General features: G+C 47.4%; 1 protein-coding gene across 4 annotated transcripts in view; it reads left to right on the top strand.

Annotated features, from left to right (window-relative positions):
* Vac14 (VAC14 component of PIKFYVE complex) overlaps positions 1–26,276 on the top strand; it is a 109,293-nt gene that overhangs the window by 23,289 nt on the left and 59,728 nt on the right. For all 4 annotated transcript variants that reach the window (XM_020181692.2, XM_074055705.1, XM_074055706.1 and 1 more), the window contains 3 exons: positions 5,102–5,165; positions 13,401–13,545; positions 13,825–13,890. In XM_020181692.2, coding sequence (XP_020037281.2) covers positions 5,102–5,165; positions 13,401–13,545; positions 13,825–13,890 — 275 coding nt within the window. The remainder of the gene's footprint in view (positions 1–5,101; positions 5,166–13,400; positions 13,546–13,824; positions 13,891–26,276) is intronic.

The following is a 26,276-nucleotide window of genomic DNA, read 5'->3' as shown; positions in this document are numbered from 1 at the left end:
ACAGAAATTGAATGGAGTCATCATCTACTGAGGTGAGGAGAGACAAGTAAGATGGAGATCTTCAGGAGAAGATGAGGTCAGTGTAAAATGTGCTGAATCTCTGATGCCTCTGAGACATAAATGGGGCCTTGTGTAGACAGTCTCGTGCTCAGGGGAGAGGACTGCGCCAAAGGAAAGCCGTCAGTGTATAGATGTGTGGAACTATGAGGCCAGGTGAGGACACTGAGGAAGTGGGTAGAGAAGAGAGGAGGCCCAGGATGGACCTGGGCACACCAGCATGTAAAATGGGGCAATAAGAAGGAGCACCAAGGAGATGAAAAGACACAGACCCAGGGCAGAAGGAAAGCAGTGAAGATTTTCCAAGTGAGGGATGCTGCTGTGTCAGATGCTGCTGAAATCCTTTTGAGGATTTATCTAAAAGGGAGAGCAGAGAAATGGAGTGAGGCTGACAGTACAGGCAAGATCACAGAGATTTTTCTCCTTTTTTTTTTTTTTTTGGAGATAGATTCTTATTATGTTGCCCAGACTGGCCTGGAGCTCCTGGGTGCATACAATTCTCCTGCCTCTGTCTCCCATGAAGCTGAAACTATAGGCCCACATAACTGCACGTGGCTCAGATTTCCTTTCTGGTTTTTTGTTGTTTTTTTGTTTTTTTTATGGTACTGGGGCTTGAACTCAAGGCCTTCACCTTGAGCCACTCCACCAGCCCTATTTTTGTGAAGGTTTTTTTGAGATAGTGTCTCATGAACTATTTGCCCAGGCTGGCTTTGAACTGCAATCTTCCTGATCTCTCCCTCCTGAGTAGCTAGGATTACAGGCATGAGCCACCAGTGCCCGGCTCTTTTTTTTAACTAAAGAAATTAGAGGATTTATAATAAGTTTCCTATTGCTGCTATTAGAAATTACCACAAACTTTCCTGTTCTTATGGTTCTGGAGGCCAGCAGTCTAATAAGGGTCAGTAGGGCTACATTCCTTCTGGATTCTCTCAGATCCTTTCCAGTTTCTAAAAGTCACCTGCATTCCTGGCTGACCTCCTGGCCCCATCCTCCATTGATATTAAAACCCAAATGGGAAGGCTGGGTCATGTTGTTTGAGTATAGAACCTGGGGATCTGCTGCCTGTCATTTATCCTTTACCAGTTGTATGACTTTGCCAGTTACTCAGCTTCTCTGTGCATCAGTGTCCCCATCTGTAAGGTGAAGATTATAATACAACCAACCACTTAGTGGTTAAAAGAATTAAAGGAGTTTGTAAAAAAGCCTAAGAAAATGCCCAGCACATAGTAAGTAAAAGGAATAGCACAAGGAAACCGCAGTCCATCTGCTGAACACTCCTGCTTGTCACCAGTCTTGGTATTTCCCTTCTCCCATCCACTACCTGCCTTGATTAATTTGAACCATGTTTCTGATACTTTACCATTTCATCTATAAGTGTGTGTTCTTAAAGATAAAAGCTGCTTTTAGAAAAAGTTGTTGCAATACCATCATCACACCTCAGTAAAGAAAAAATAATTAGGCCCTTGATATTACAAGATATCTTCAGGGCTCATACTTCCCCATGGACTCAAGATTTTTTTTTTTTTTGGTTAGTTTATTTTGAGGTAGGAGAAAACTACATACATTGCAGTTGATTGATCTGTCCCTTAAATTACTTCCTATTATTTTCCCTTGAAATTCTTATTTTAAGAAAACAGGTAATTCATCATAGAGTGTCCCCTATGTCTTTGTCATAGTCATCTGTCTCCTGTCCCTTTTATTCCCAGTCAATTGTTAATGCTACTTAGTCAGGCTCAAGTTCAGAATTTCTTAGTAAGAATTTCTTAAACAAGATCCACAGCTAAGCTTTTAAAGAAAAAGACTGATTCGCCGTACTTAAATTTAAAACTGTTACAACCAAGAAAAGCCACAGACTAGGAAAAGATACTTAAAATTCATTTAACTGTCAGAGTTAATATCCAACACACAAAAAATCTCCCTTTTAAATCAAGAAGAGAAAACCCAGTGGGAAAAAATAATGAAAGTCCATGACGAAGCTGTCTATTCCTTTAACAAATGCTTATATAGCTTTTAGGATGTACCTGGAATCCTCTTACACACTTAACAAATGTTAGCTCATTTATTTTCATAACAAGTCTAGGGTGTAGGCGCTGTCATTACCTTCATCCTACAGGTGGAGAAAGGGAGGCAAGGTCAAATGACTAGCCCCGGGTCACACAGCTAGTCAGTAAGGGAGTCAGGTCCCAAACCCAAGCCAAGGAACTCAAAAGTTCCTGCTACTAAACTCTGTGTCCTCCTGCAGCTCTCTGAAGAAGGAATTAATACGATTGGGCAACAAAAATGTCCTGTGTGACAAGAATCAGAAAACTGCATAGTAAAGCAGGTTTCCTTTTTACTTGTCAAGTTGGCAAACATTTAAAAGATTATTAATATCCCCTCCGAGGCTTTGGGAAGCTGAGTGCCCTTCTGTGCTAGAAGCACATATAAATTGGTAGAATCTCTCCCTAAAGGGTAGTATCTGTGAAAACACATGTCTGATCCTTGCCCTCAGCAGCCCCACTGTACAGTACACTGTACAGGGGACCCTCATGCAGAGAAAGCACAGAATAGATGATTGAATGAAAATGTGGGGGCAGTCTAAGTGAATTTGAGACACATTTCTGATACCTGTCGTTTCACCTGTCAGTGTGTTTCTCTAAGATGAAAGGGAGGATGGCCTCCAAGGGTGTGGAGCCATGGCTGCTGCTCTATCAGTCTGTCCTGCCCAGGGTCCCAGCACTTCCTCCTCACCTTTCCCCTAGGTCCTAGTGCAGTAGACAGACACCAGGCTGCTCTGCAGGACATGATGGTGGCCTGAGGATCACCCTCAGCAGGCCCAGCCTACTGCCACAGCCACTTGTGCCCTATCCTCCAAAATGCCTCTGGGACTAAAGGGAACAGGTGGCAGTGAGTGAGACCATGATGGACTGCAGGCATGGCTCAAGTGATAAAGCATTTACTTAGCAAGATGAGCCCTAAGTTCAAACTCCAGTACCACCCAAAAAAAATTTTTTTAAATGTGTTAAGGTCATGAAAGACAAAAAAAGCTGCCACAGATTGGAGACTCAGAAAACATGAGAACTGTGTGCAAGGTGAAATCCTACAATCAAAAGGACGGGAGTGAAAAAACTGAGTATGTTCAAATTTGGTGTAGAGTGGAGTTAATGGTGTATTAATAATTAGTACTCCTCTCCTGCTTTGATCATTGAACTGTATGATGTTGAAATTAAGGACAGCCAAGGGAAAAATACACAGAGAATTCTTTACTCTTTTTCAATTTTTCTATATATCGAAAATTATTTCAAAATAAAGTGGAGTTTTTTTGGCAGTACCAGGGTTTGAACTCAACCTCACACTTGATAGACAGGTGCTCTACAACTTGAGCCTGTCCACCAGCCCTTTATTTGTGTCAGGTATTTTCCAGATAGGGTCTCTAGAACTATTTTTCCTGGGCTAGTCTCCAACCATGATCCTCCTGATCTCTGCTTCCCAAGTAGCTGGGATTACAGGCATGAGTCAATAATGCCAAGTTGAAATTAAGTTTTTTCTTAATCTAGGAAAATATATTAAAGTTTGGATCAGGCAATGTGGGTGGTATCAGTTTTGTTGGATAGATGAGAAAATGTAGAGTAAAAAGGGTTCCATGACATGCTCTAAATCACACAGGTGGTAGGGGAGTCTGGAATTTTTTCCTGACTGCCACCTGCTCTGAGTACTGTAGTACTGCCAACTCCCTTTTCCTTCCTCCCTCCATACTGTGAACTGTGGCCAACACCTGGCTGGGGCTGACATTGGAATAGAATCCTGCTGGCAACCTGCCAGATCCAGAATGTCTTAGCTCTTTAGGAAACTTAATTAGACACCAAAAGAAAAAGGTTGAGATTTTAAGGTTATTCCTTAAGTGGATAAAATACATGATTGATGCCAGATAGATCCTGTTCTATCCTGATCAGGTAGGAGTAAGTTAAATTCCAGTGACAGGTATTAAGTTGGCCACATGGAGAAAAACTAGCAGAGTGCAGAGACAGTCCTTTCCCAAAGTCGTTTTTTAATCCTCCATTGAGATACTTCACATACCACACATACCCAGCTTACAGTGTACAATTCAGTGACTTTTGTATATTCCCAGAGTAGTATAAACACCATAATGGATTTTAGAATATGTTTCAGTGCCTCAAAAGAATCTTTTTGCCACCACAAAGCATCCCCACCCCCATTTCCTCCAGCTCAAGGCAACCTCTAATCTATTTTTTGTCTTTCTGCATTTGCCTATTCGAGACATTTCTGATAAGCAGAATCATATATGGTCTTTCATGATTGGCTTCTTTCACTCAGCACCATGTTTTTAAAGTGTATCTATATTGCGACATGTATCAATAGCTCATTCCGTTTTATTGCTGAATAGTATTTCATTTACCCATTGATCAGTTGGTAGACACTTGGGCAGTTTCTACTTTTTGACTGTTGTAGATGATACTGCAGTGAACATAAAGTGCCAGCTTCTGTGTGGATAAGAGTTTCTATCTCTCGGGTCCTGTGGTGACTTTGTATTTAACCCTTTGAAGACTTGCCAGACTGTTTTCCATAGTGACTACACCATTTTACATTCCTACCCACAGTGTATAAGGGTTCCTGTTTCTCCTCATCCTAACCCATACTTGTTCTTATTATCTTGTTTACGTTAGCCATTCTAGTGGGTAGAAAGTGGTGTCTCACTGTTGATTGATTTGCATTCCCTAATGGCTAAGGATGTTAATTATCCAATAGTCAGTTAATAATCATTGCCCTCGGGCCATCAGTCCCTTCTGAAATTTCCCAGATGTGTTCAGCAGTGATGTCCCTTCCTTGTGAGATCACTATGCCTAGAAACATAAAAGCCTGACTACTATCCCAAAAGCTTTGAGAAATGAGTAGGCATTGGGGCCTCAGAGTTCCAGGACCTTGTTCCCTGAATCAAGATGTGGGGGTTGGAGAGGAGATTCTTGGGTGTCCTTTTAACCAGGATCTCATTTATTCAAAAAACCAAACACACTTTCATGGCACCTTGTTCCTCGTCCTCTCCCAGGAGGTCCAGATGGTTCTTGTGACTCCAGCTTTGGGAGCAGCATCAATGTCTTCACTCCAGCCAGGTGAGTGATTTGTTCCATCCAGAGGTATTTGTGGAAAGTGAGGAGCCTAGATCTTTTCTGGGTGCAGGAGACTGCAGCAGAGACGCAAGGCAAATTCCCAAGGCCACTGTTTGAGGGGCACCTTGTGCACACAAGAGGTACTTTAGGAGGGGCTCTGAAGGACACTGCAGGAGCCCAGCTATCTAGTTCCTGTGGCCAGATAGACTTTGGGGAAAGATTAGAAGACATTGGAGGTCAGTAAATGTACCTTTTTTTTTTTTTTTGAGACCATGTGTCACTGTGTAGCCCAGGTTGGCCTTAAGCTCGTGATTTTCCTACCCCAAGTGCTAGGTTCGCAGGCATATGCCACCTTGTCTAAAGCAAATGCACATTTTAAAGTCCATCTTATTCATGGTGATGACAACGACCCAAATGCCTTTGCCCAGCACCCTTTACTAGTCCAGGACATTATGGGACTACAAGACTGCCAAGCAGAAGGCTGTTGGAGGACTCCAGGTACAGGAACTGTCCTTCGACACTCCCAGGACAGCTATCTGGAGCACAGTCTTCCACAGGGGGGCAGTGCAGGCCAAGCAGCGAAGTAATCCCGAGCCTTGCCAACTTGCTTCATGCTCCTGCAGAGTGATGGGATCCCTGGGGAGGGAACTGTCACAGTTCTGTCAGGGTCCAAGTCTCCTGGACCTGCCCCTCACTGTTTCTTTGGATGGCATTGGCATCTGTGTGGCTGAACTGGGTGGCTGTTCTCCTACAGTGTATTTGTTCCTCTGAACTTGATATTAAACCTAGGCCTGGGGAGCCAGTCATTCATGAAGAGAGAATATTCGCTTAGCTCCAAGAAGCTTTTCTCCCCAGACCTTAGAATCTTTCCTTGTGTATCGTTTTTTAATTTATTCCTATCCCTAAGTATACAAAGACTAACTATAAACTTACACCCCTTAGGACCACTCACACAGGGGGCAGCAAGTCAGTAAATGCTGGTCATATGCTCCCTTTCAGTTAGCTGTCATGCCTATACTCAACTCTGTAGGTTCCAAGATAGAGTCAGTCCCTGAATGTGCCCCTGATCTTGAAGTTCTTTAGTGGGGAGGCAGAGAAGTAACCAGGAAATTACCAGAAAGGTAACTTTGATTGCTATGGTGAGGTATACTGGAAAGAGAACTGATTATTCTACAGCTGATGTTGGGGGTCGGGGGCAAGCCACAGAGCCTGGTGTCTGCGCTGAGGCATTGAGCACAGTGGCTGAGAATGGCTCATGGTGGTGAACCCAGAAAGTGCTCCTGAGGCGCAAACCTATGCTAAATCCATGTCAGATCATTCAGATTTTGCTTATGTTTAATCCCAGGGTCAGCAGCACTGTTATCTCTATTTTAAGGATGAGAAGGTATAGGGAACAGGGATTGCTGTGTAGAGAATAAACTTAGGTGCTGCTCAAGTCGGGTGCAGATAAGCTGGGGAGTCACTGCAGCCATCCCGGTGAGAAAGGGTAGAGCCTCAGACTGAGGAGGAGGTAGACTGGGGAGATGTATTTCAGAGGTGACTGTCAGGATTTGCTGATGGATGGGATAGAATACACAGGAGAGACCTGAGGCAAGAATAACCTCTAGGTGTTTAGCATTGGCTAAACTCAGGACATCCTGGTAGTTTCCAATCTGGGCTGCAAGGAAAAGCAGATATGAGTGGGGTGGGTCAAGTTCTGCTTGGGTGGCTCTGGGCATCCCTGGGAGTGGTGAAGGAGGCAGGTAGGGACTCTAGGTTCTGAAACTTGGGGCTGGGGAAGGTCTAGGTGATATGCAAGGGACCCATGAGTCCTTTAGAGGGTTCAGCTTTGATCCTGGAGGCCATGGGAGCCAATGTGAGTGAGAGTGGCAGGATCAGTTCTGGGTTTATTTACTCTTCTGGCAGCCAAAAAGTCTGTTGTAGACTTGTCACTATAATCTGGACTACAGAGACTGTCACACTTTGAGGGAGTGATGATAGGATGTCAAGGGAGATGGGGGAGGAGGCAGAGACAGGACGTAACTGATGGGCTGTGGAAGTGGTATGACCCTCTGCTGCCTCGCTTGGTAGCCTCTGCTGCTGCTGCTGCTGCTGCTGCTACTGCTGGGGCAGGCCTGCAGAGGCCTCAGTTCCTGTGCCATGGCCAGGAACCACCGAACTGGCACTGGGCTTGGTTTTTACTGTCGTTCAGAAGCTTACAAGAACTTGTAAAAGTTCCTACCTTTAACACAAACACATAAGAACAAATCACTCAACACTTTCTGACTCCTGACATAGGGAGATCTTCTTGTGGTCTGAATTATTAGCCCTGCCAGAGAGGAGTCAGGTCCCAGGCTCTTCCACCTACTTCTTCCAATGGTGCTGTCAAAAGACAGGCTGAGCTCTAACAAGGTGGCATTGTGCAGAATGACACTGAACAAAACCTGCCCTGTGATCTTCCAGGTTCATTGCTTGCCTAAAGCACCACCCAAAGTTGCCAGTTTCACTTAGTTCAGGCCAGCCACTGGCAGCAACTAGAGGAGGGACTCCAAGGCAGAAGGCATTCCCGCCTGGCAGAAAACTGCAGTTGTGGCTACAGTCCTGAGCCTCTAAGTGGTTATTATCCCTTAGAGAGTCTGATGAAAGCTATGGACACTCTTAGTAGGAAAATGCCTATCCACATAAAATTCTGAATCCTCCCTCAGGAGATCAAGGATCTCCTCAAAGGCAATCTTTGCACCCCAGATTTAAAAAATAATAATAAAAAAAACATTACTTGGATCAAAATATGGAGAGAAAGGGAGAGATCACTGACTAAACTCAAGAGCACAGCCTCCTTCCTCTTTTTCATCTGCCTTCTTTCCCAGGTACTGGGAAAGGTCCAGACCCAGACACCAGGAGAACCACTGGAGAAGCAGAGGCAACAGGTCACTGTGGGTCTGGGTAGGCAGCTGAGGCAAAAAAGGAGTTAGAGGAGTCCAGGGTCCTCCACCCTCCAGAGCACAGAAAGTTCATGGAAGTTGAAGACTGGCCTTTCTGGGGAGGAAAAGAAACCAAGATGGAGGAAGCAAGCTCAGGCAAGGCAAGGGCAAGAGAGGAGTTGCTACCATCAAGAATCTATGCAATAGCATGATAAAAGCGAGAGCACACAAGGGAGGGATGAGGATAGGTAAGACACCTAAAAAACTAGCTAGCATTTGTTGCCCTTAATGCAGAGAAACTAAAGCAGATACCTTAAAGCAACTGAGGCCAATAGGAAAAGGGGACCAGGAACTAGAGAAAAGGTTAGATTAAAAAGAATTAACCTAGAAGGTAACACCCACGCACAGGAAATCAATGTGAGTCAATGCCCTGTATAGCTATCCTTATCTCAACCAGCAAAACCCCTTGTTCCTTCCTATTATTGCTTATACTCTCTCTACAACAAAATTAGAGATAAGGGCAAAATAGTTTCTGCTGGGTATTGAGGGGGGGAGCGGGAGGGGGTGGAGTGGGTGGTAAGGGAGGGGGTGGGGGCAGGGGGGAGAAATAAACCAAGCCTTGTATGCACATATGAATAATAAAAGAAAAATGAAAAAAAAAAAAAAAAAAAGAATCTATGCAATAGGCACATCCCTTCCTCCCAGAAGTGTTAGGGGTGGTAGAACCAAGGGCCTGGTTCACATGTTTACTCTGCCACATATGTAAACCAAGTAGTGATAGCACTGGCCTCAGAGGAATGGGGTGTAAATGAGTTAAAGTGTGTAGAGAATATAGGCAGTGGCACTTTGTCATACTTGGTTACACCGATTCTCACAAGACCCTCCTTATCCTCCATCATACAAGTGAGGAAACAGACCAGAGAGGCTAACTTCTTGCTCAAAGCCACTCAGGTAATTAGTGACCAAGTGAGAATTCAAGCTGGTTCTGTTTGGTTCCAAGTCCTCTGTTTAGCCTCATTAGTTGCAGTTGAAGAGTTCCAGAAGAGTTGCCTCTTGGCCTCCATGACTCATTTGATAGGAGTCGTCAAACAGGTATTGTTATTTGAGCAATCTTCCCTCTGGTGTCCAGAACCTTGTCACTGTTGTCATCAGTGACATTCAACTGGTCTCCTGGTATAGCTGGCTCCCCTATTTGTAAAAAAACAGAAAGACCTAGAAACCAGTGCTTCCCAACTTTTAGCAACTGCTGATTGAAAAAGAATATATAATGATCTTGTGTTTTTTTTAAAAAGGTAACTTTGAATTCAGAAACAACTCTATTTTTAGACTTACATTTCTTCTAATTTAATTAGAGTTGTAATATGAACACCATAAAAAGTTAGACTTTACAGAAATAGAGTGCCATCTCTCAGAAAACCACTGGAGCATATTATTATTTATTGGTGGTATCAGAAGCATTATTCGGTAAGTCAGCATTTTAATAGTCACAGCAGCACCATGCACGTGGAAATTGTAGTACATGTATGTGTAAGACACCAGTTATGAGATGCTTTATGAGAAAATACTTGGTGCAAGTGGGGTTTTGCAGACTTTGAAATAACTCAGAAGCCCCAGGAGTGACTCGTCTAGACTTTTTGGAACTGATGTAGAAATGTATTTTAAACTGCATGAGCTCCCTTCTGTTCTTAATGGCTAAGGTTAGCCGGGGTGGAGAGAGCTCCACTCCTCTGCTGAGGGGAGCTGAGCACATCATACAGTGTGCCTCCTCTAGGAAGGCCCCAGCGTGTTCAGAGCTCAGAAGCCAGCCCCACCTGACCAAGCAGCTGAGAGCCACCTGCTCAAGGTCAGATGGGATCCTGACCTGCCCTTTCTCTGATGTAGACACTAAAATCCATCTACCTGGTGCCTGGGTGGGTACCTGCTTCCCATGACCTTCATCTTGAACTAGCCAAGGGAAGAGAGACCCAGGAGTATATCTCCAGCCAAGGGAATGAGTTCTCAGCACTGGCCTCATGGCCTGGTCAGTCCTATACTGTCTCTGGACCCAGGTTTGCTCTTCTGTGCATCAAAGGATTGGGTTGCATGAACCGTGAGGTTTCTCTTAGTTACGAAGTTCTTAGTTGTGTAAGGCTGACATCTGCATCTCCAGCAGCCTGCAGATGACCATATCTGGGAGTTTTGCCCCAGCTGGCATTTGCTGTGGGGGAAGTTGAGGAGAATGTCAGTACACACAATGTTTGCTACTGGTTCACACTCCAACTTCATGCAGTCCTTCCTTTGTTCAAAAGCGCGGCTGCAGCATAGGGCTACCAGAAGGAGATGCCACCATGGCTGGCCAGAAGCAGCTCAGCGTTCCTGTGAGTTAGAGCCCAGAGGCCCTGTTTGGTTTTAGAGGGTGTCCCACATGGGCTTCCCCAAGTGGCTGCTTTCTCCCCACAGAACTTTTGACTGCTGTTCTGACAAGAAAGTACTCTGGAAAGTGTGTTAGATAACTTCCTTTCCTCCACACCTGGGTCTGTCAGGGCTGCCCTAGCCAAAGAGGGGCTGCTGCTCTGCTGCTCCTGCCAAGAGATGTTGAAGGTGATGCTGCTGTGTACTGTCCGGAATCTGCCACCCCTACTGGGAGGCAGTGCCAGTGGTAGGTGGCACTCCTCCATTCCAGAGTCAGACTGCTCAGGTTCAGAATGCTGGCATCACCACTTCCTGACTGTGTAACCTTGACTAGGTCACTCATGTCTGTGTACATCATTTCACTCATCTCCAAAGGAAAAATAACATGACTCGGGTCATAGGCTGCTGAGAAAATAAGGCTGGCCAGTAAAGCACTCCACAGTGTTCGTCATCATGTCAGTACCTTCATTACCATGTCATCAAAGCTGTTATTCCCCTACTCCGAGGTTTATACTCACTTCTGTTCCTGCTCTGGGAAGAGTTTTGGCACTTCCTTCCTTCCTCCCCTCCAGCAGCTCCAGGTCTGGGCTGTTGCTAGGCCAGTGCAGTTCTGAGCACCCAGCTAAGTAGAACAAGGCCTTCCTGCCAGTGGCCCAGTTCAGCTGAGATGTGGCAGTGATCTACCAGGCACAGAGTACTTGTGATACCCTGGGCCCCTTGCAGCAACATGACCACTCTGTGGCTCCTGCTGGAAAGGGACTTACTGCAGAGTTCAGAACATGGAGCTGTGAAAGAACGGGCTGAGGTAGATGTAGCCATCCTTCACTGTCCATCTGCCTCATGTAAGACCCTAATCTGCAGTGGGCATCTTCTCCACTTCTGAGGCAGAGCTGCTCTAGCCATGAGATCTGTGGCTAAGGGAGAAGAGCCAAGCCACAGGAACACTCCAGAAGGAGCTCTACAGGAGGCTAGCCAGGATGGGGACCTGGAGATAAGACTGGAAGTGCTAGCCATTAGCAGAGGGAGGAGTGTCTAGGAAATTGTCAGAGCCGACAAGGAAATGCTGAGGAAGCCCTGGCATGGATTACTATGCTGGTATCGGAGGCACCCGCATGGCTGCTGAGCACCTGAGTTGGGACATGCATGCACTCTGGATTTCAAAGGTTAGGACACAATGCAGAATATAAAGCATCTCATTAATCTTTATATTGATCATATTGATTGCATGTTGAGATGCTAGTGGTATCTTGGATATATTGGGTCAATTATGATTAATTTCCCCTGATGCGTTTTCCTTTTATTTACTTATTCGTCTCTTTTTGGCTGCACTGAGGTTTGAACTCAGGGCCTCACACTTGCTAGGCAAATGCTCTGACCACTTGAACCACTCCAGCAGCCCTTTCTTTTTCAATTAAAAACTAGAGAATGTGGAGTCCCATCTGTGGCTTGCTTTGTTTCTGTTGGACAGTGAGCACAAGACAGCGATTAAGACCTTGACTGGGATCCACCTCTGCCACCTTGGGCCTGTCTACATTTTGCTTTCCCTGGATGTTAGGCTCCCAAAGCATTGAGATATTTTGAGTTGCTCGAAATACCCCATGAACTTCCAGCCGTGTGACTCCTGGGGAAAGCATGGTGGCGGCCCTCCTCCCGCAGAGGCTCCATTCTGGGTTCTGTCACTGTATCACGTGCCTAGATGTTCTGGCCCCTGAGAATGGATGTGCCCACTCTCACCCTGAAACAGGCACCAGGGGACCATCAAACCATATCAAACAGCAATTCTGCCTAGCAGTTACAGAGCTCAGAATCAGGCCCTGTAGAAATTCACATCACATGAACTTCACAGAGGCTGCAGGCAAGTAAAGAGAGTGTAGCTGTTGAGTTCCTGATGCAAATGAATAATTGAGCATCCTGAAAGGCCATGAAAGATGATTTTGTATAGGTGGGCAGTGGAGCCACCTGGTCCTGCTCCTCAGGAAATGCAGCCTGCACTGTCTTCTCAGCAAATGCAGCATTATGCATCTGTAGAAGGGGTGCCCCCTGACTCCTAAGGTTTGCTGCTCACCATCCTGACAGCCCAGACTCTTCCAGGGATCCATGCTTTGGGCTGTCTCAGTCTCCCACCAATGCCCCAGGTTCCCCTGGGCTGCTCAGTGTGACTTTTCTCTGAGGGGAGATCAGCAAGGCTGTGGTCTGAGGGAGCCTAGGGGTCTCCTGGCCTGACTGGAGCAAAAGCACGTTCTGAACAATCTCTTTTTCTATATGCAGAATTTCTACTGCCTCTTCCCTGACTCAAAAGAGTGTTTCTGTTTCCCAGGCAGTTCTCAGGCCTTCTCACCTAGGCCAAATCCTGTGGCAAGAAAACAAGCCACAGTGCCTGTCATCACTCAAGAAATGTTCCTCAGTTGCCCGGTGAAGGGCCTGTTGAATGTCAAGGGGTGTTTTCAGGGCTCTCCCCTATACTGTCTACACATGGTAGTTTTTCTTCATCAGCAAGAGATATGGTTTAGTGTCCTGGGGATGCTAAACATCCAAAATGTTTAGCACAGCTGGGTAGGCCAGCTTCATGCCATTGGAGAGGTCCCTCCACCTGTATTTTCCGATGCTGGTGCTGGGAAGATGAAAGTGAAGAGTGGGAGCCTGGCAGGGTGACCTCTCTTCCCATATGCAGATAGTATAGTTCCAACCAGCCACAAGCTCCAAACTCCTTCAGAGAGGACCAAAAGAAGCAGAGGAAGAGAAGTAAGACCTCCTTCAAGCCACCAGGGCTGGGCTAGTAGAACTACATTCCTGAGCCAGGTGAGGTGCCTGCAGTCACTCGGGCCTGCCCATGATGCTGCAGGGCAGTGGCTAAGAACATGTTCTGAGTATGCGGGCCCAGGGAGAGCTGTGGCGTGTCGGGAGAGGGCGGTGTGCGGCCTCACTTCCCTTCTGGTGTCTCCCACAGTACTGATAGGGCCCCAGTGACCCTGCACCTTGATGGGATCGTGCAGGTCCTGAACTGCCACCTGAAAGACATGACCATCGGAATGATGACCAGGATTGCTGTTCTGAAGTGGCTGTATCACCTCTACATCAAGACTCCCCGCAAGGTGAGCTTGCGCCCCACCCTGTAGGAGGTTCCTCCACACCTCAGAGCCTCTTTCAGGTCTGCCTGGGTTTTGTAGGGCCTGCCAACACTTGAGAGAGTTTGGGCATGGCATTTTTGGAGAAACCCTGGCAAACAGAGGAATAACAGATGCTGTGAGGAACCTCAGTGCCATGTGGGTAGGGAGGTGGTCTGTGTAGAGACCATCAGAATGCTTCCTGCACCAAGGCCAGTCCTAAAGCAGGGGGAAAGCTCACTGGGTGCCCCCTTCTCTGCCCTCCAGATGTTCCGGCACACAGACAGCCTCTTTCCCATCCTACTACAGACGCTATCAGATGAATCCGATGAGGTAGGTCCTTAATACCACCCTTCTTCACAGAACATCAGGTACCCAGCCTCTCTTTTTAGTGACTGGTGGGGTCTCATAGCTGAGAAGTACTTGTTTGGTTGGTTGATATTGTGCTGTTAAGTCAGTATCCTATAATTTCAGTAGAGGTAAAGCTGTGTTTAGTGTTCTGGGCTTTGGGAATAAAGACACTTTTGTTGGTCCTTCGGGGACACCTATGACAGAAGGGAGTTTCCAGCTCTGAGGAATTCATTTGTTTTCCCTGGAGAATGCTTGGCGGGTGGGAACGTGGCTTTGGGGTCGTGCTGCCTGCGGGCAAGGTCCGGATCTGCCTTGCTGCCCAAACTTGAGCCAGGTACTTAGCATCCCTGAGCCTCAGTTCCCTTCTCTGTTGCATGGGGCAGCAGTAGTACCTGGTGTTTGAGAATGAATGATCCATGTGAAGTTCCACCTGCTGCACTACACACATGCTGAGCACACAGCATATTAGTTGTGTTGTTCATTTGTACTGTGCTCCAGTTTCAACTTTGACCTCCAGCTTGAAACTGACTCCAGAGCCTTGCTTTATTGGGGTCACCAAGAGATACTGGTGTGAAAGGGAAAGGCTGACCCCTATCCCAGGCAGCAGGAGTAACAACCAGAGCCAGTCAATGAGGCTGGCTGGGGTGCAGAATGCTTGAGGGACTCCTGTCTGGGGGAGGGTCTCCTCCAGCAGCTCACCATTTCCCCCCTCCATTCACAATTGTTTGCCCCAGAGTAGGGTCAGGGTAGTTCTTTTTAGTGCTCCCTTGCCTGTCAGCTAAGGGGCAGTAGTAGCTGGGCACACCCATTCACAAGGCCGCAGCCCTTCCTTCCTTCCATACCAGCTCATCAGGCTGTGTGTTAGATGCTGATGGTCTGAGCTGTGGCTCACCCCTTTCCCTCCTCTGGATCTAAGCCACTGTGGACAATGGCCTGTGTCTCCATGTGGCAGTGGGCACAGAATTGACAGACCTACACACACTGCCCAGTGTGAACATGGGAACATGGAAGTGGATGAGGGTTGAGGTTGGAGGGAAAGGGAGAAGGACATTGCTCACAACTTCCTTGGAATGAGGCAGCTTGGTCTTCCCTGGGCTGGTCCCAGGTTCACATGGGGCCCTAGGACAACTGTCCTGAAACCTGGAGTTGCTTTCCTGAACCTGAGCTGAAGAGAGAAGCCAACAGGCAGGTATCACCCTCTCAGTCCTCTGAGATTCTCTGCATTTCCAGAAAAATTCCAAACAGATGGTCTGTGCATTACCCTGGTCCCTCCTGCCTGCCCACCCCACACACATACCCTCTCTTCTTTTCCCCTGCACAACTCCCCTGAATGGCAAGGCCCAGGTGGACACAGCCCAGTTCTGCCTGTGAGCTGGGAGTGACTCACCACATACCCAGGCCCTTATTTCAGTATAGAAAGGAAAAAGAGAGCTCTGCTGATTGGTGCCTTCCCTAGGACTGCACTGGAAGCAACTGAGTTTTCAGTCCTTTAAATTGAGTTGTTTAATCCCATCCAGCTTACTTCGCTTGAAATTGGCTTTGTGAGCGTGTGCATTTAGAGGGAGTGGGAAGAGACGCAGTCCATTAAACTGCTCTGTTCAGGTTGCGGCTGTGGAAACTCGATTTGCTGAAGTGCCAAATGTTGTCAGGGCTTTGGGGTACATCTTGTGGGCCTTGTGGGGAGATGATTAAATCTGCTTTGGGGGACAGTTGGGGAGATGCTGTGACAGGGGAAAAGAGTCCATCTTTCCCATTGCTACAGCAGAGATTTGGGGACTTTGATAATCATTGGTGAGTCATGGTTCTGCCATATCCTGGTTCTTCACCAGCATCCCATTCTTAAATGTCCCCTGCCCAAATCTGTCTCACTTTGAGGATGTACTGTGTACTTGTAATGGAAGTACAGCCATGAATAAGGCAAGTCCTCTACTCCTGGAATTTTCTTTGTAAGATATCTAGAAAGTGTTCATAGGTGGATTTTTTTCCAAATATTTCCAAACACAGCTCTGATCTCAAATTGGAACTCTCTGGGGTGCTAGCACCATATTAGAGAGGCCTCACAACAGTTCTCTGGGAGGAATTCTGTTATTTCCATTTTGCACCTCCAAAAACTAAAACCTAGTAACTTACAGCAAGGAGGTGCTAGAGCCCATACTCAAAGTCAGCTCATCTACTCAACTGCTTAACCAGTATGCCTGTGTCTCACCCAGTGCAGAACCAGCTGGGGAGATTGCGCACTTGGGTTTAGTGGTGTTACTTACCATCCCTGTTTCTTTTTTTTCTAGTCCTATAAGTTCTTGAGAAAGATTCTGTTTGGTGTGGACATGTGTGTATTTTGGAAAAGCTCCTCTTCAGTACTCAAAACCTTTTGCCTTTTTTATTGATTTTTAAGAAGCTCTTTATATATCTGGGACATTCAGCTTGTCATCTCTGTTTCAAATGTCTGTGCAGTTGTGATAAACCCACGCTCCTCACTTTGGCTGAGAGCCACTGGCCTTACGGGAAAACATGTACCCAGGTGTTAATGATGCAAGAGCTGGGCACAGAGAGGGCAGAACTCGGAGACATAGTCCTGTCCCCTCCCCCCACCACCGTGCTCCTCATTCCAGTTGGCACAGTGGCCTCACTGGGTTGTCTCATCCGCCATTGTTCCTCAGTTCTGCCAAAGTGACAACTGGATAGGCCACATCCTTCTGGCTTCCTCCCCTGTCTCTGCTTTTCCGTTATTCAGGATAAGTGGCTGTTTCCTTTCTACTGACTGTTCCTTGTATACATTGTATGAAAATCCCTTTTATCAGAAAAAATTTGCAGGTGTCAAATTAATATTCTTGGCACTGGAGTGGAAATCCTCCCATTACCTAGAGATCTAATTATTTGTTTTTTAAATGAAAATGTGACCCTGATTTCCCCAGCATGGAGTTCAGGACACATGCTCAGAGCTTCCTGCTGGAGCCCCATGTGAAAAGGGGTACTACTACCTTCCCTGCCGGAAGAGGCCAGTTGTCAACTGCCTTTTGAGCCAGACAGCTGCTGGCCACCTGAAGACCCTCATGCTCCAGCCATGAGCATCTACATGTTCCTGGCAGTGATGCCAGCCTGGGAGGGGTCCCAGGCGACGCCTCTCTCCCAAGCATAACTGCCTCCCAACCTGCATTAAAAATTCTCAGGGGAATCTCAGTCTCAGAAAAGACTGGGAAGGACATCTGTCTCCTCTGAATAAATGTGAACAGCCTGGACAATGGGCCATCAGTCTCAGGCCTGAATCTTAGCACCGGCCCTTTCTTGCCAGAGACCTGGAGTGAATTTCACTTCCCTGGGTCCATGAAATGTGACTAATGATGTCTACAATTGCCTTCTAGATCACTATTCCCAAAAAAATTATGAAGCACCCACCAGACTCTGCTCACCACATCCACCTGTCTATCCTCACAAGTTTTCTTAGTGCGACACCCCACCCAGGAGCAAGGTTCATTCATCCCCAATAAGTCATCTTGTCCTTCAGTCACCTCAGGGTCTTACTGGTCTTAGTCACTCATGATGAGGGTAACTCGGTATTTTGTATTTCTGTTATGATTTAGTGGCCTCCCTTCCTAGGAATGTTCTATTCCTGGGTGGCAGGGGGGCCTGATGACTAAGAGTATGGGCTTTGGACTCAGGCAGTTCAGTCCAGTCTTGGCTTTGCCACTTAATGGTTGATTGACCTCAAGCAAGTAGTCTAGCCTCTCTGAGCCTCAGTTTCCTTATCCATAAAAGGAGAATAAGAAAGGAGCCTCCTGGTCTGGCAGAATGGCTAAATTGGTAAAGCTCCTGTCTACCAAGCACAAGGTCCTGAGTTCAAACCCCAGTGCCAACCAAAAAAAAAAAAGCTTTGCTCCCAGGTTTGTCAGAGGATTAAATGAGATCATGAACCTCAAGTGCTCAGCACATAGGAGCCACAGTTGGCGAGAACCCTCTGAGGCTGGTGATACTTTCTGTAAAAGAGTCTGGAGACATACATGCCATCAATAGGATAGGCTTCTCGTCTGCCCAAAGTCCTTCCTCCAAGCTTCAGATGCTCTCTGTCCTCTGTTTCCTGCCTGTCTTGAGAGGCCTGACAAGCATAGGAGCGCTTGAGGGACTTGTGTTCATCTCTAGGTCACAGAATGCTAAGCAGGGGATGGAATGAAGAATTGGGCCACACCCTCCATGTCCTTCACACCCTCCCTCCCTCACCTCCCGAGGCATGGTTGGCGCTTCCTAGACTGAGAGCAAGGCAGCATTCGGCACTAGCCTCACTTATCAGAGCCCTTTGAAACATCGCTCCTCCAGCCCAGGTCTAGGGGGAATGTCTCCAGCTGGCTGCCTCAGGAGAATAGGAGAAAGGGCATTGCTGGCAGAAACTCATCGGGGTCTCTGTAGCCACCGCCTCTTGCTCAGAACCAGGAGGAACTCTATGCTTCCCTCATCCCCTTCCCCTTAACTTCAAAGTCACCATCAAGAAGTTGCTGATGGGAGTTATGGCTGATGTGACTGGTGCAGAAGCAATGAAAAGATTGAGAATACCTTTCTAGAAAATTTGGAGGGCAGGATTCGTGGTAGAGTCTCTAGACTTGGTAGTTGGTAGTTGGAACCTACCAACTACATGAAGAGCATGAGCACAATCCTTGACCTAGGAGAAAAAGGACACTGGGGTGTAGGTCCAAGGAGTGATTAAGGGCATCTGAAAAAAAAGGATTTATAAAGGTGCTCAAAGTACCATATGTGTGCAGTGAGGGGCCATTGTCCAAGGCAGCCCTCTGCCTTCCCTGTCTTCAACTCAGTGGGACGTCTCAGAAGTGCTAGACCCACAAGCCTCTCCCACCTTTGCCAAGTTAGAAGGGGAGCAAACTGGGTGTCTTGGGGCTGTTGGCTCTTCTCTCTGGTGTAAGTCTCAGCCTGTCCAGCCAGTCTTCATCTCCAGGATTCTCAGCCCCTTTTCAGTAGGGTGCGATCCCAGAGAATAACCTTGCTGTGTCCTGGGCTGTATTTGGAGAGGGTTTGTCCTTGGGGAAGGGGAGATTTCACCTGTTTTCATGGTCCAGGCCCCAGGAAAAATGGAATGGAAAAACTGAAGAGGTTCTTGGCTCTCAAGGGAGAGGGCTCAGCAGGCTAATTGAGAGCCAGAAAGAGAAACCGGTCAAGGCTCATTTGAGACTGGAGGCTCAGCTCTGGGGCTGTGCTGTGGCAGCCCTGCATATGCTACCTAGGTCTTATGCATGCAGATCTGGGGTGAGGCTGCCTTTGGCTTTCTTTGTCTCAGGGTACGAGTGACTCTGTCATCCCATTATGTCCCTTTCCTTCTCAACATCATCCTATCCAGTCTACCAAAGTGCTCCCTTGACTTTCCCTTTTCCAAGGAATCCTTGCCACTTTAGTCTGGTCATCAGCCACCTGGGCATGTGGACTCATATTCCTGCTTTAAAGGGATTTATTTAATGACAGCAGGGACTTTGGCATGAATTCTCTCCCAGGAGGAGGCCTTAAATTCAAGTACTTGCTGTAAGGAATGGTGGCAGAAGACTCTGAACCCCTTAGGTTCTAAGGTGACTGGGGCTTTTCTGTCCCCAGAGGGAGAAGACCTTCTATTGAAATTTGGCCGTCCCTCATTATCTACCTCCAAATCGAGGACTGACACTTAATAGAGGCTCCTTAGGACTACATGCACTATTCTGTTGCATCCATTGCTTTAACAAACCTGCCAGGTAGTCCTAGAATGGTTTCAGCTCTCTTCAGTTTGACATATGAGGAAGTTCAGGCATGAGAAGAATAACTTGCCCAAGGTCACACTGCCAGGAACTAGAATTGGGTGTCTGGTAGATCTGACTCCGGAGCATCTAAAACCCCACACAGTCTCTACTGCAGAGCTAGGATCCAGCCCAGATGGAAGTACTGCTTCATCCAGGCCCCACCCTCACATTGAACCTATGGTGTTTTGTCCTTGGCTGCCTTCAGTTCTGGATGTACTTTCTCCCTTAGCATTTACTTTGACGTTGCTCCCTGGCCCCTTCCTAAGCCCCAGGCTACTCACTGATGGGGTGAGGTAGTGGCAACTCCTCTCCTGGATTCAGACCACAAGCCATCCCCATTCTCTATCTGGCCTTCTCCAGAAGGACTGAGGCCAGTGGCTAGGGCCACTGAGGGGTCTCAGAGTCCAGGAGGCCTTGGTCACATGCCACCCAACTCTTCTTGGGACCAAGCAAATTATACCATGTCTTCCCTCACTTTTCTTCCCTAAGATGCTGAGATTGGACTGGATTGTCCCTGGTCCTTTCCAAGTCTGAATCTGTGTGGTCCTGACTCCTCTCTCTAGAATACTAATGCTGCCTGCTCAAAAGTGGACAGTCTTCCCTAAGAATGAGACTTGTTTTTCCTTCTCAGTTCCTTGTCTCGGTTTTTATTTCACTCCAATTTTTATTCTCTCCACTCTCCAAAACAAACAAAAACAACCCTTCCACTCCGGCCTCAATTCCCCAGGTTTCTTTAAAATCAAATCACCCGGTAAGGTAAAATCTCCACCCAGAAGACTAAGGGATAACATGTCAGTAGCTTGATTCCTCAGGAAGCTGAGTAGGGCCTGGCCACATAGCCCAGGGCTGCTTCCTGGTACAGCTCTGAGGCACTGAACACTGATCATACTGAGCTCTCAAGGTTGACCCTGCAGCTTCCTGGCAGAGCTTGCCTTGGGAGAGAAAGTGCAAGGAAAGGGTGTAAGGAGGAGGGAGAGGAACTTCCAGGTAACAAGGGAAGATGCTGGACTCTAGTCACAATCCCTAGGCCTTCAAGACCCCTCGGTCCAATCTGTCAGCTACCATACACCACAGCCCACAGCAGAGGTGCTAGCAGCCACTGCTGGGGGTTTAGATCTTCTGAAACAACTCCTTGTCAGCAGATTTTTGCCAGGGAAGAAAGGCAAGGTAACAGAACCAGAATTGTGCCTGCTAAGAGGGCCTCTGCTCCTTCTCATTCTTCTAGATTTCATACATTTCTTTCAATCTCCCCATCAGCCACCCTAGAGTAAAGGAGGGACTAATGATAACCACAGGTGACCTATTAGCACCCCACTCCAGAAATACAGGTTTATGTGCCAAGAGGATTTTTATATTTATGTCTGTCTGGGTCCTTCCACAGCGGAGAGGGGCAAGCAAGAACCCAAAGCTGGGTACAGTAACTGCTGTGAGTGGGGTGGGGACTGCAGACTATTGCCTATCCTCTGGTGAAGGTGGAGGCTAGACTGCGAAGGGCAACAGGAAAGGAGGTTTGCTTTCCCAGAGATAAGTTCCAACAGCAGCAGGACAAAGTTCACAAAAGGGACCCTGTTGGGGACAGTCTTCCCCCGGGACAGGGATGGCAACTCTCACAGAGCCCAGTTGCCTGCAGGACTGAGCATACTACCCAGCCCTGCCTTTGCCCCCACAGCCTGCCTCTCCTTGAACTCAGGAAGTGATCTCACCTAGAGAAGCCAAAGTCCAGCCAGCTGACTCTGAAGCCCAAACAGAGCCATCTAAATTAGGCTGCCATCAGAGTCCTCTGGAACTTTGAAAAACCAGCTACTTGGGCCTCACCACAGGCCTCTCAAGCTAGGCCTGGTTTCCAGAGCACTGGTGTTTTTGTTTGTTTGGGGTTTTTTGTTTGTTCTTTTTTTTTTTTTCAGAAACTCCCAAGAGATTTTGGTGCTCATCTCTGCTTGACAGCCACAGCTATGGACCAGCAGGCGATTCAGTATGGAGACTTCCGCCCAGGCTTGCAGCTTTCAGTTCCCATTCTCTCTCCATACACCCCAGGGGTAATAGCTAGGCCAGAGCCCAATGTTCATTCGCACCCCACATGGTGCTCCTGGTGTCTTCAGGAGTCAAATTTTCTTCCAAGTTGTGTGTTGGTTTTTCTTCATCTAAAGATAACTAAAGCTGAAGTAGCTGGCCAGGTGTGGAGGTGTAACTGTAATAGCAGCTAATCAGGAGGCAGAGGTAGGAAGGTTTGTTAGAGGCCAGTCTAGGCAAAATTAATGAGACCCTATCTCAAAAAAACAAAAGTAAAAAGACTAGGAATTTGGCCCAAGTGGTAGATCATTTGCTAAGTATGATACCGTGAGTTCAATCCCCAATGCAGTGCAAAACTAAATAAACAAACAAACTGAAGCAGCTGAATTTCAGTGGCAACTCTTTTAACTCATCAGCCAGGCAGAGACCAACCCCCACCACTAACAAAAAGAGCTACCACAACACCCTGTGAACACAGTCCTCCTCCATCTTCACAACAACCCTCATAAAAGGGCTGTGGATTTTCCCCTTTTCACCTAAGAGGAGATTGAGGCCCAGAGAAGTTTAGGAATTTGGTCAAGATCTCCACATAGATGCCCCATGAAGCCTCATTTATAACACACACATACATACACACATACATTCATTCTTGTTTTCTCTCTCTCTCTCTCTCTCTCTCTCTCTCTCTCTCTCTCTCTCTCTCTCTCTCTCTCTCTCTCTCTCTCTCTCCTGCATATCAAGGCTGGGCCAAGACCCTTGTCTTTATACCCACCCTGTCCCCTTAGACCCACTCCTAGTCCTTATCAATCTTTATGATGGCAGTTTAAGCACAGGCTCTACCAGTCCATGGTAGGTGCTTGAAAATATAAGACGGTGAAAAAATGGGAGTTTGGCCAGAAAGTGAGGTGATCCCAACTCAGGCCTGCCCCACATATCATAGCCTTTCCCTGTCTTAGGGAAGAGCCTGCCTCAGGGGTATGTGAAACTTGAAAGTAAGCTGGGACTAAGCAGAGTCCTGGAGGTAGGCAGGAGCCCCTCTCCTGGTTGCTGCAGCCCCTGGGCTCCATCTCTTGGTAACCAAGCTCTAAGAGGTCTGAGTATACACTGCTCTCCTGATGCACTGAGTTCCCTACCCAGCTTGTGGGAGAATTTATAGCCCTGAGAGTCTATCCTCCTGGTCAGGGGCTCAGGATTGCACAAATGAGCAATGGCTAAGGGACAGCAGGAAGGAGATCCTGGAGGGTGAGCAAGAAGAAGAGGTCACGGATCTGATGTCCAAGCCATCCTACCCCAGGCTGGCCTTTCTTTTCTTTTCTCTTGTACCCCAGGAAAGACAGCTGCCAGAATCCACACTGTTCCACTAGTAATCAATGGGACTGACAGTAGCATTAGGTGCTGGCCTTTTGCACAGACCACACAGGACTAGACACTTAAGGAAAGCTTTCCAAAGTCCACTTTAAAAAAAAAAAAAGCTGTCCTATACTCCCAGGGCTTTGTGCTAAGTCGGCAACACTGAGATACAGATGTGTATATTTTTAAGTTAAGACCCAAAAAGGTTTTCCTCAGAGTGGTCTTCTGAATGGGAAATACAGTTAAGTCTGAACCTGGGCAGTCCTTCTTGCCTGTCCCCAAAACTGGATGTTCTTTTGGGCAGTGCTTCCCTTCCTTGCGGCAGAAGGCAGGCTTGCTATGTCCTCAGTATAGACCGCAGTCTTCTCAGAATGCCTGCCCAATTGCTGCTTTCTGCAGCTTGTGTTTACTTTGTGTCCAGGGAGGAGGCCTCTGCCCTGGTGCCATCTGGTGTGGGTGCCTTTTCCACTGTTTTTGGCTTTTCAGCCTGGCTTCTTAGGGTGAATTCTCTGACTGGTTCCCCAAGTCTCTGGGCAGCAGGAGCCATATGTGGTCAGGGATTAAAGGGGCCTGATCTGCTGGGCTATACCCTTGTGAAGGAAGGAGCCAGGGTCTGTGTGGGAGGAAGCAGAGAGCCCTGAAAACCTGGCCTTGGTGCTTCTGCACCGAGCTTTTCTTGGTAGCATAAGAAACAGCCTGACCTGATCTAGATCCCAGGCAAGGCCCTTCGACCCAACTGCTTTGGACAAAGGCATCAGATAGCACTTGGCAGTGGCCTGCACCAGCCAGAGTGCTGTTTCCAGGGACTGGAGCTGAATTCACCTCTTACCATTACTGTGTCCTTTGGGAACGTTCTTATAGCTTCCTCCCAGCCAGGACTGGAGAGAGCTCAGCTTAGGGTTTTTATATTAACAGAAGGCAGGTTCTCACCACTGTAGCTGGGATGCTGAGCCAGTTGACATGGAGGGCCTCATCATCTGACAGTGGTCTATGCAAACCCAAAGCTTCCTAAATGTTTCTTAAAGTTCTGTGAGTACACTACAGTGGAGGCTTCTCCCTCCGTCCCCATGGCAGAAGCTATTCAAAGCTATCCATCTTTACTTCCTGCCTATACACTGCAGGTCAACATCTTCTGAGTGTCTCACCTGACCCTTCTGGTCCAGGAGGCTTTGTAGGAGGCAAGGATGGGCTTCCCTGCCTAGGGACATGGCCTTGCAGACAGATCTCCAGTCTCCAACTGTGGCCAGGATGGCAGAGTAACAGCCGCAGCACCTTGGGCAGAGAGTGAGAAGGGCAGCCCTTACAGTCCCACGTGCTTTCCAGGGCTGGGCTGTGGACAGGTGTTGGGATAGTTGATGCTGAATGGAAATGAAAAATGAAAGAGGGAAAAAGAAATAGCACCATCCCCAAGAGCTTCCCTTGGCTGCTGAAATACATGAAGGTGACAGATCAGTGCCCCCACCTAGATGTGGACCATCCCCCAATATGATAAAATGCCTGTTACTGGGATAAAGTTCTCTCTAAGAAAGGAAACTTTCCCTGGAACCCCTGGCTTGCTCCTTTTTGCTGCCCACCCCATGGGAGGTAAAAAGCCCCTTGCCCTTACCCCTGAAGCCTCCCCTCAGAGCTGCTTTATCAGAGGCTATCTGTACCCATTTGCCCCCAACTTTGACCCTTGCACTCCTGTGAGGAGTCAAGGCCTGCCCATTTCATTCTAGAACCAGAGACCAACTGATGGGCCCTCCCTACCCCCACCTGCTGCTATGGTAACAGCAGGCACTCCTGCTCCTACAGAATATTGCTTTCCTGTAACCTCCCTCCCTCTTTTCCCCCCTTTTCTCTCACACAAAAAGAAAGCACAAGTGTTTTATATTCATTTTGCAAAAACGCTGTGTAGTGCATACTAATTGGTGTGGCTTCCTGCTTTCTTTAAGCCATTCCGCACCCTCAGAGCCAGGACTCCAGGCCAGCCACAGGCATGGGCCCAGCCAGCCTGCTCACTGGAAGGAACAGGATCTGTTTTTCTAGAGGCGATGCAGGACTGGCTGCAGCATGTCTGTAGCTCTGGGCCTTTTCTCCTGGCTTCAAGTGGGGTGCTCAGTAAGCAAGGCCACTGGGATCACTTGGTCCTTGTCCCAGAGCTTCCTATCCACACGCCAAAGATTGCAGGTCTCTGGATGGGTAGAGCACCCTGGCCTGCACACAGAGACTCAAGACCATGTCCAACCGGAAGGGAGGAGGCTTCACCCCTGTTTTTTGTTGTTGTTGTTGTTGTTGTTGTTGTTTTATTCATATGTGCATACAATGCTTGGGTCATCTCTCCCCCCTTCCCCCACCCCCTCCTTAACCCCCCCACTCCCTCCCTTCCCCCCCATCCCCTCCCTACCCGGCAGAAACTATTTTGCCCTTTTCTCTAATTTTGTTGAAGAGAGAATATAACCAATAATAGGAAGGACCAAAAGTTTTTGCTAGTTGAGATAAGGATAGCTATACAGGGAGTTGACTCACATTGATTTCCTGTGCGTGTGTGTTACCTTCTAGGTTAATTCTTTTTGATCTAACCTTTTCTCTAGTTTCTGGTCCCCTTCTCCTATTGGCCTCAATTGCTTTAAAGTATCTGCTTTAGTTTCTCTGCGTTGAAGGCAACAAATGCTATCTAGTTTTTTAGGTGTCTTACCTATCCTCATATCTCCCTTGTGTGCTCTCACTTTATCATGTGATCAAAGTCCCATCCCCTTGTTGTGTTTGCCCTTGAGCTAATGTCTGCATATGAGGGAGAACATACGATTTTCGGTCTTTTGGGCCAGGCTAACCTCACTCAGAATGATGTTCTCCAATTCCATCCATTTACCTGCAAATGATAACATTTTGTTCTTCTTCATGGCTGCATAAAATTCCTTTGTGTATAGATACCACATTTTCTTGATCCATTCATCAATAGTGGGGCATCTTGGCTATTTCCATAACTTGGCTATTGTGAATAGTGCTGCAATAAACATGGGTGTGCAGGTGCCTCTGGAGTAACCTGTGTCACAGTCTTTTGGGTATATCCCCAAGAGTGGTATTGCTGGATCATATGGTAGATCAATGTTTAGCTTTTTTAAGTAGCCTCCAAATTTTTTTCCAGAGTGGTTGTACTAGTTTACATTTCCCCCAGCAGTGTAAGAGGGTTCCTTTTTCCCCACATCCTCGCCAACACCTGTTGGTAGTGGTGTTGCTAATGATGGCTATTCTAACAGGGGT

The sequence above is a fragment of the Castor canadensis genome, chromosome 15, assembly GCF_047511655.1.
Source record: "Castor canadensis chromosome 15, mCasCan1.hap1v2, whole genome shotgun sequence".
In the NCBI taxonomy this organism is placed as follows: domain Eukaryota; kingdom Metazoa; phylum Chordata; class Mammalia; order Rodentia; family Castoridae; genus Castor; species Castor canadensis.
Note: the sequence above shows the minus strand (reverse complement) of the source record. Positions and strands in the feature narration are given on the sequence as shown.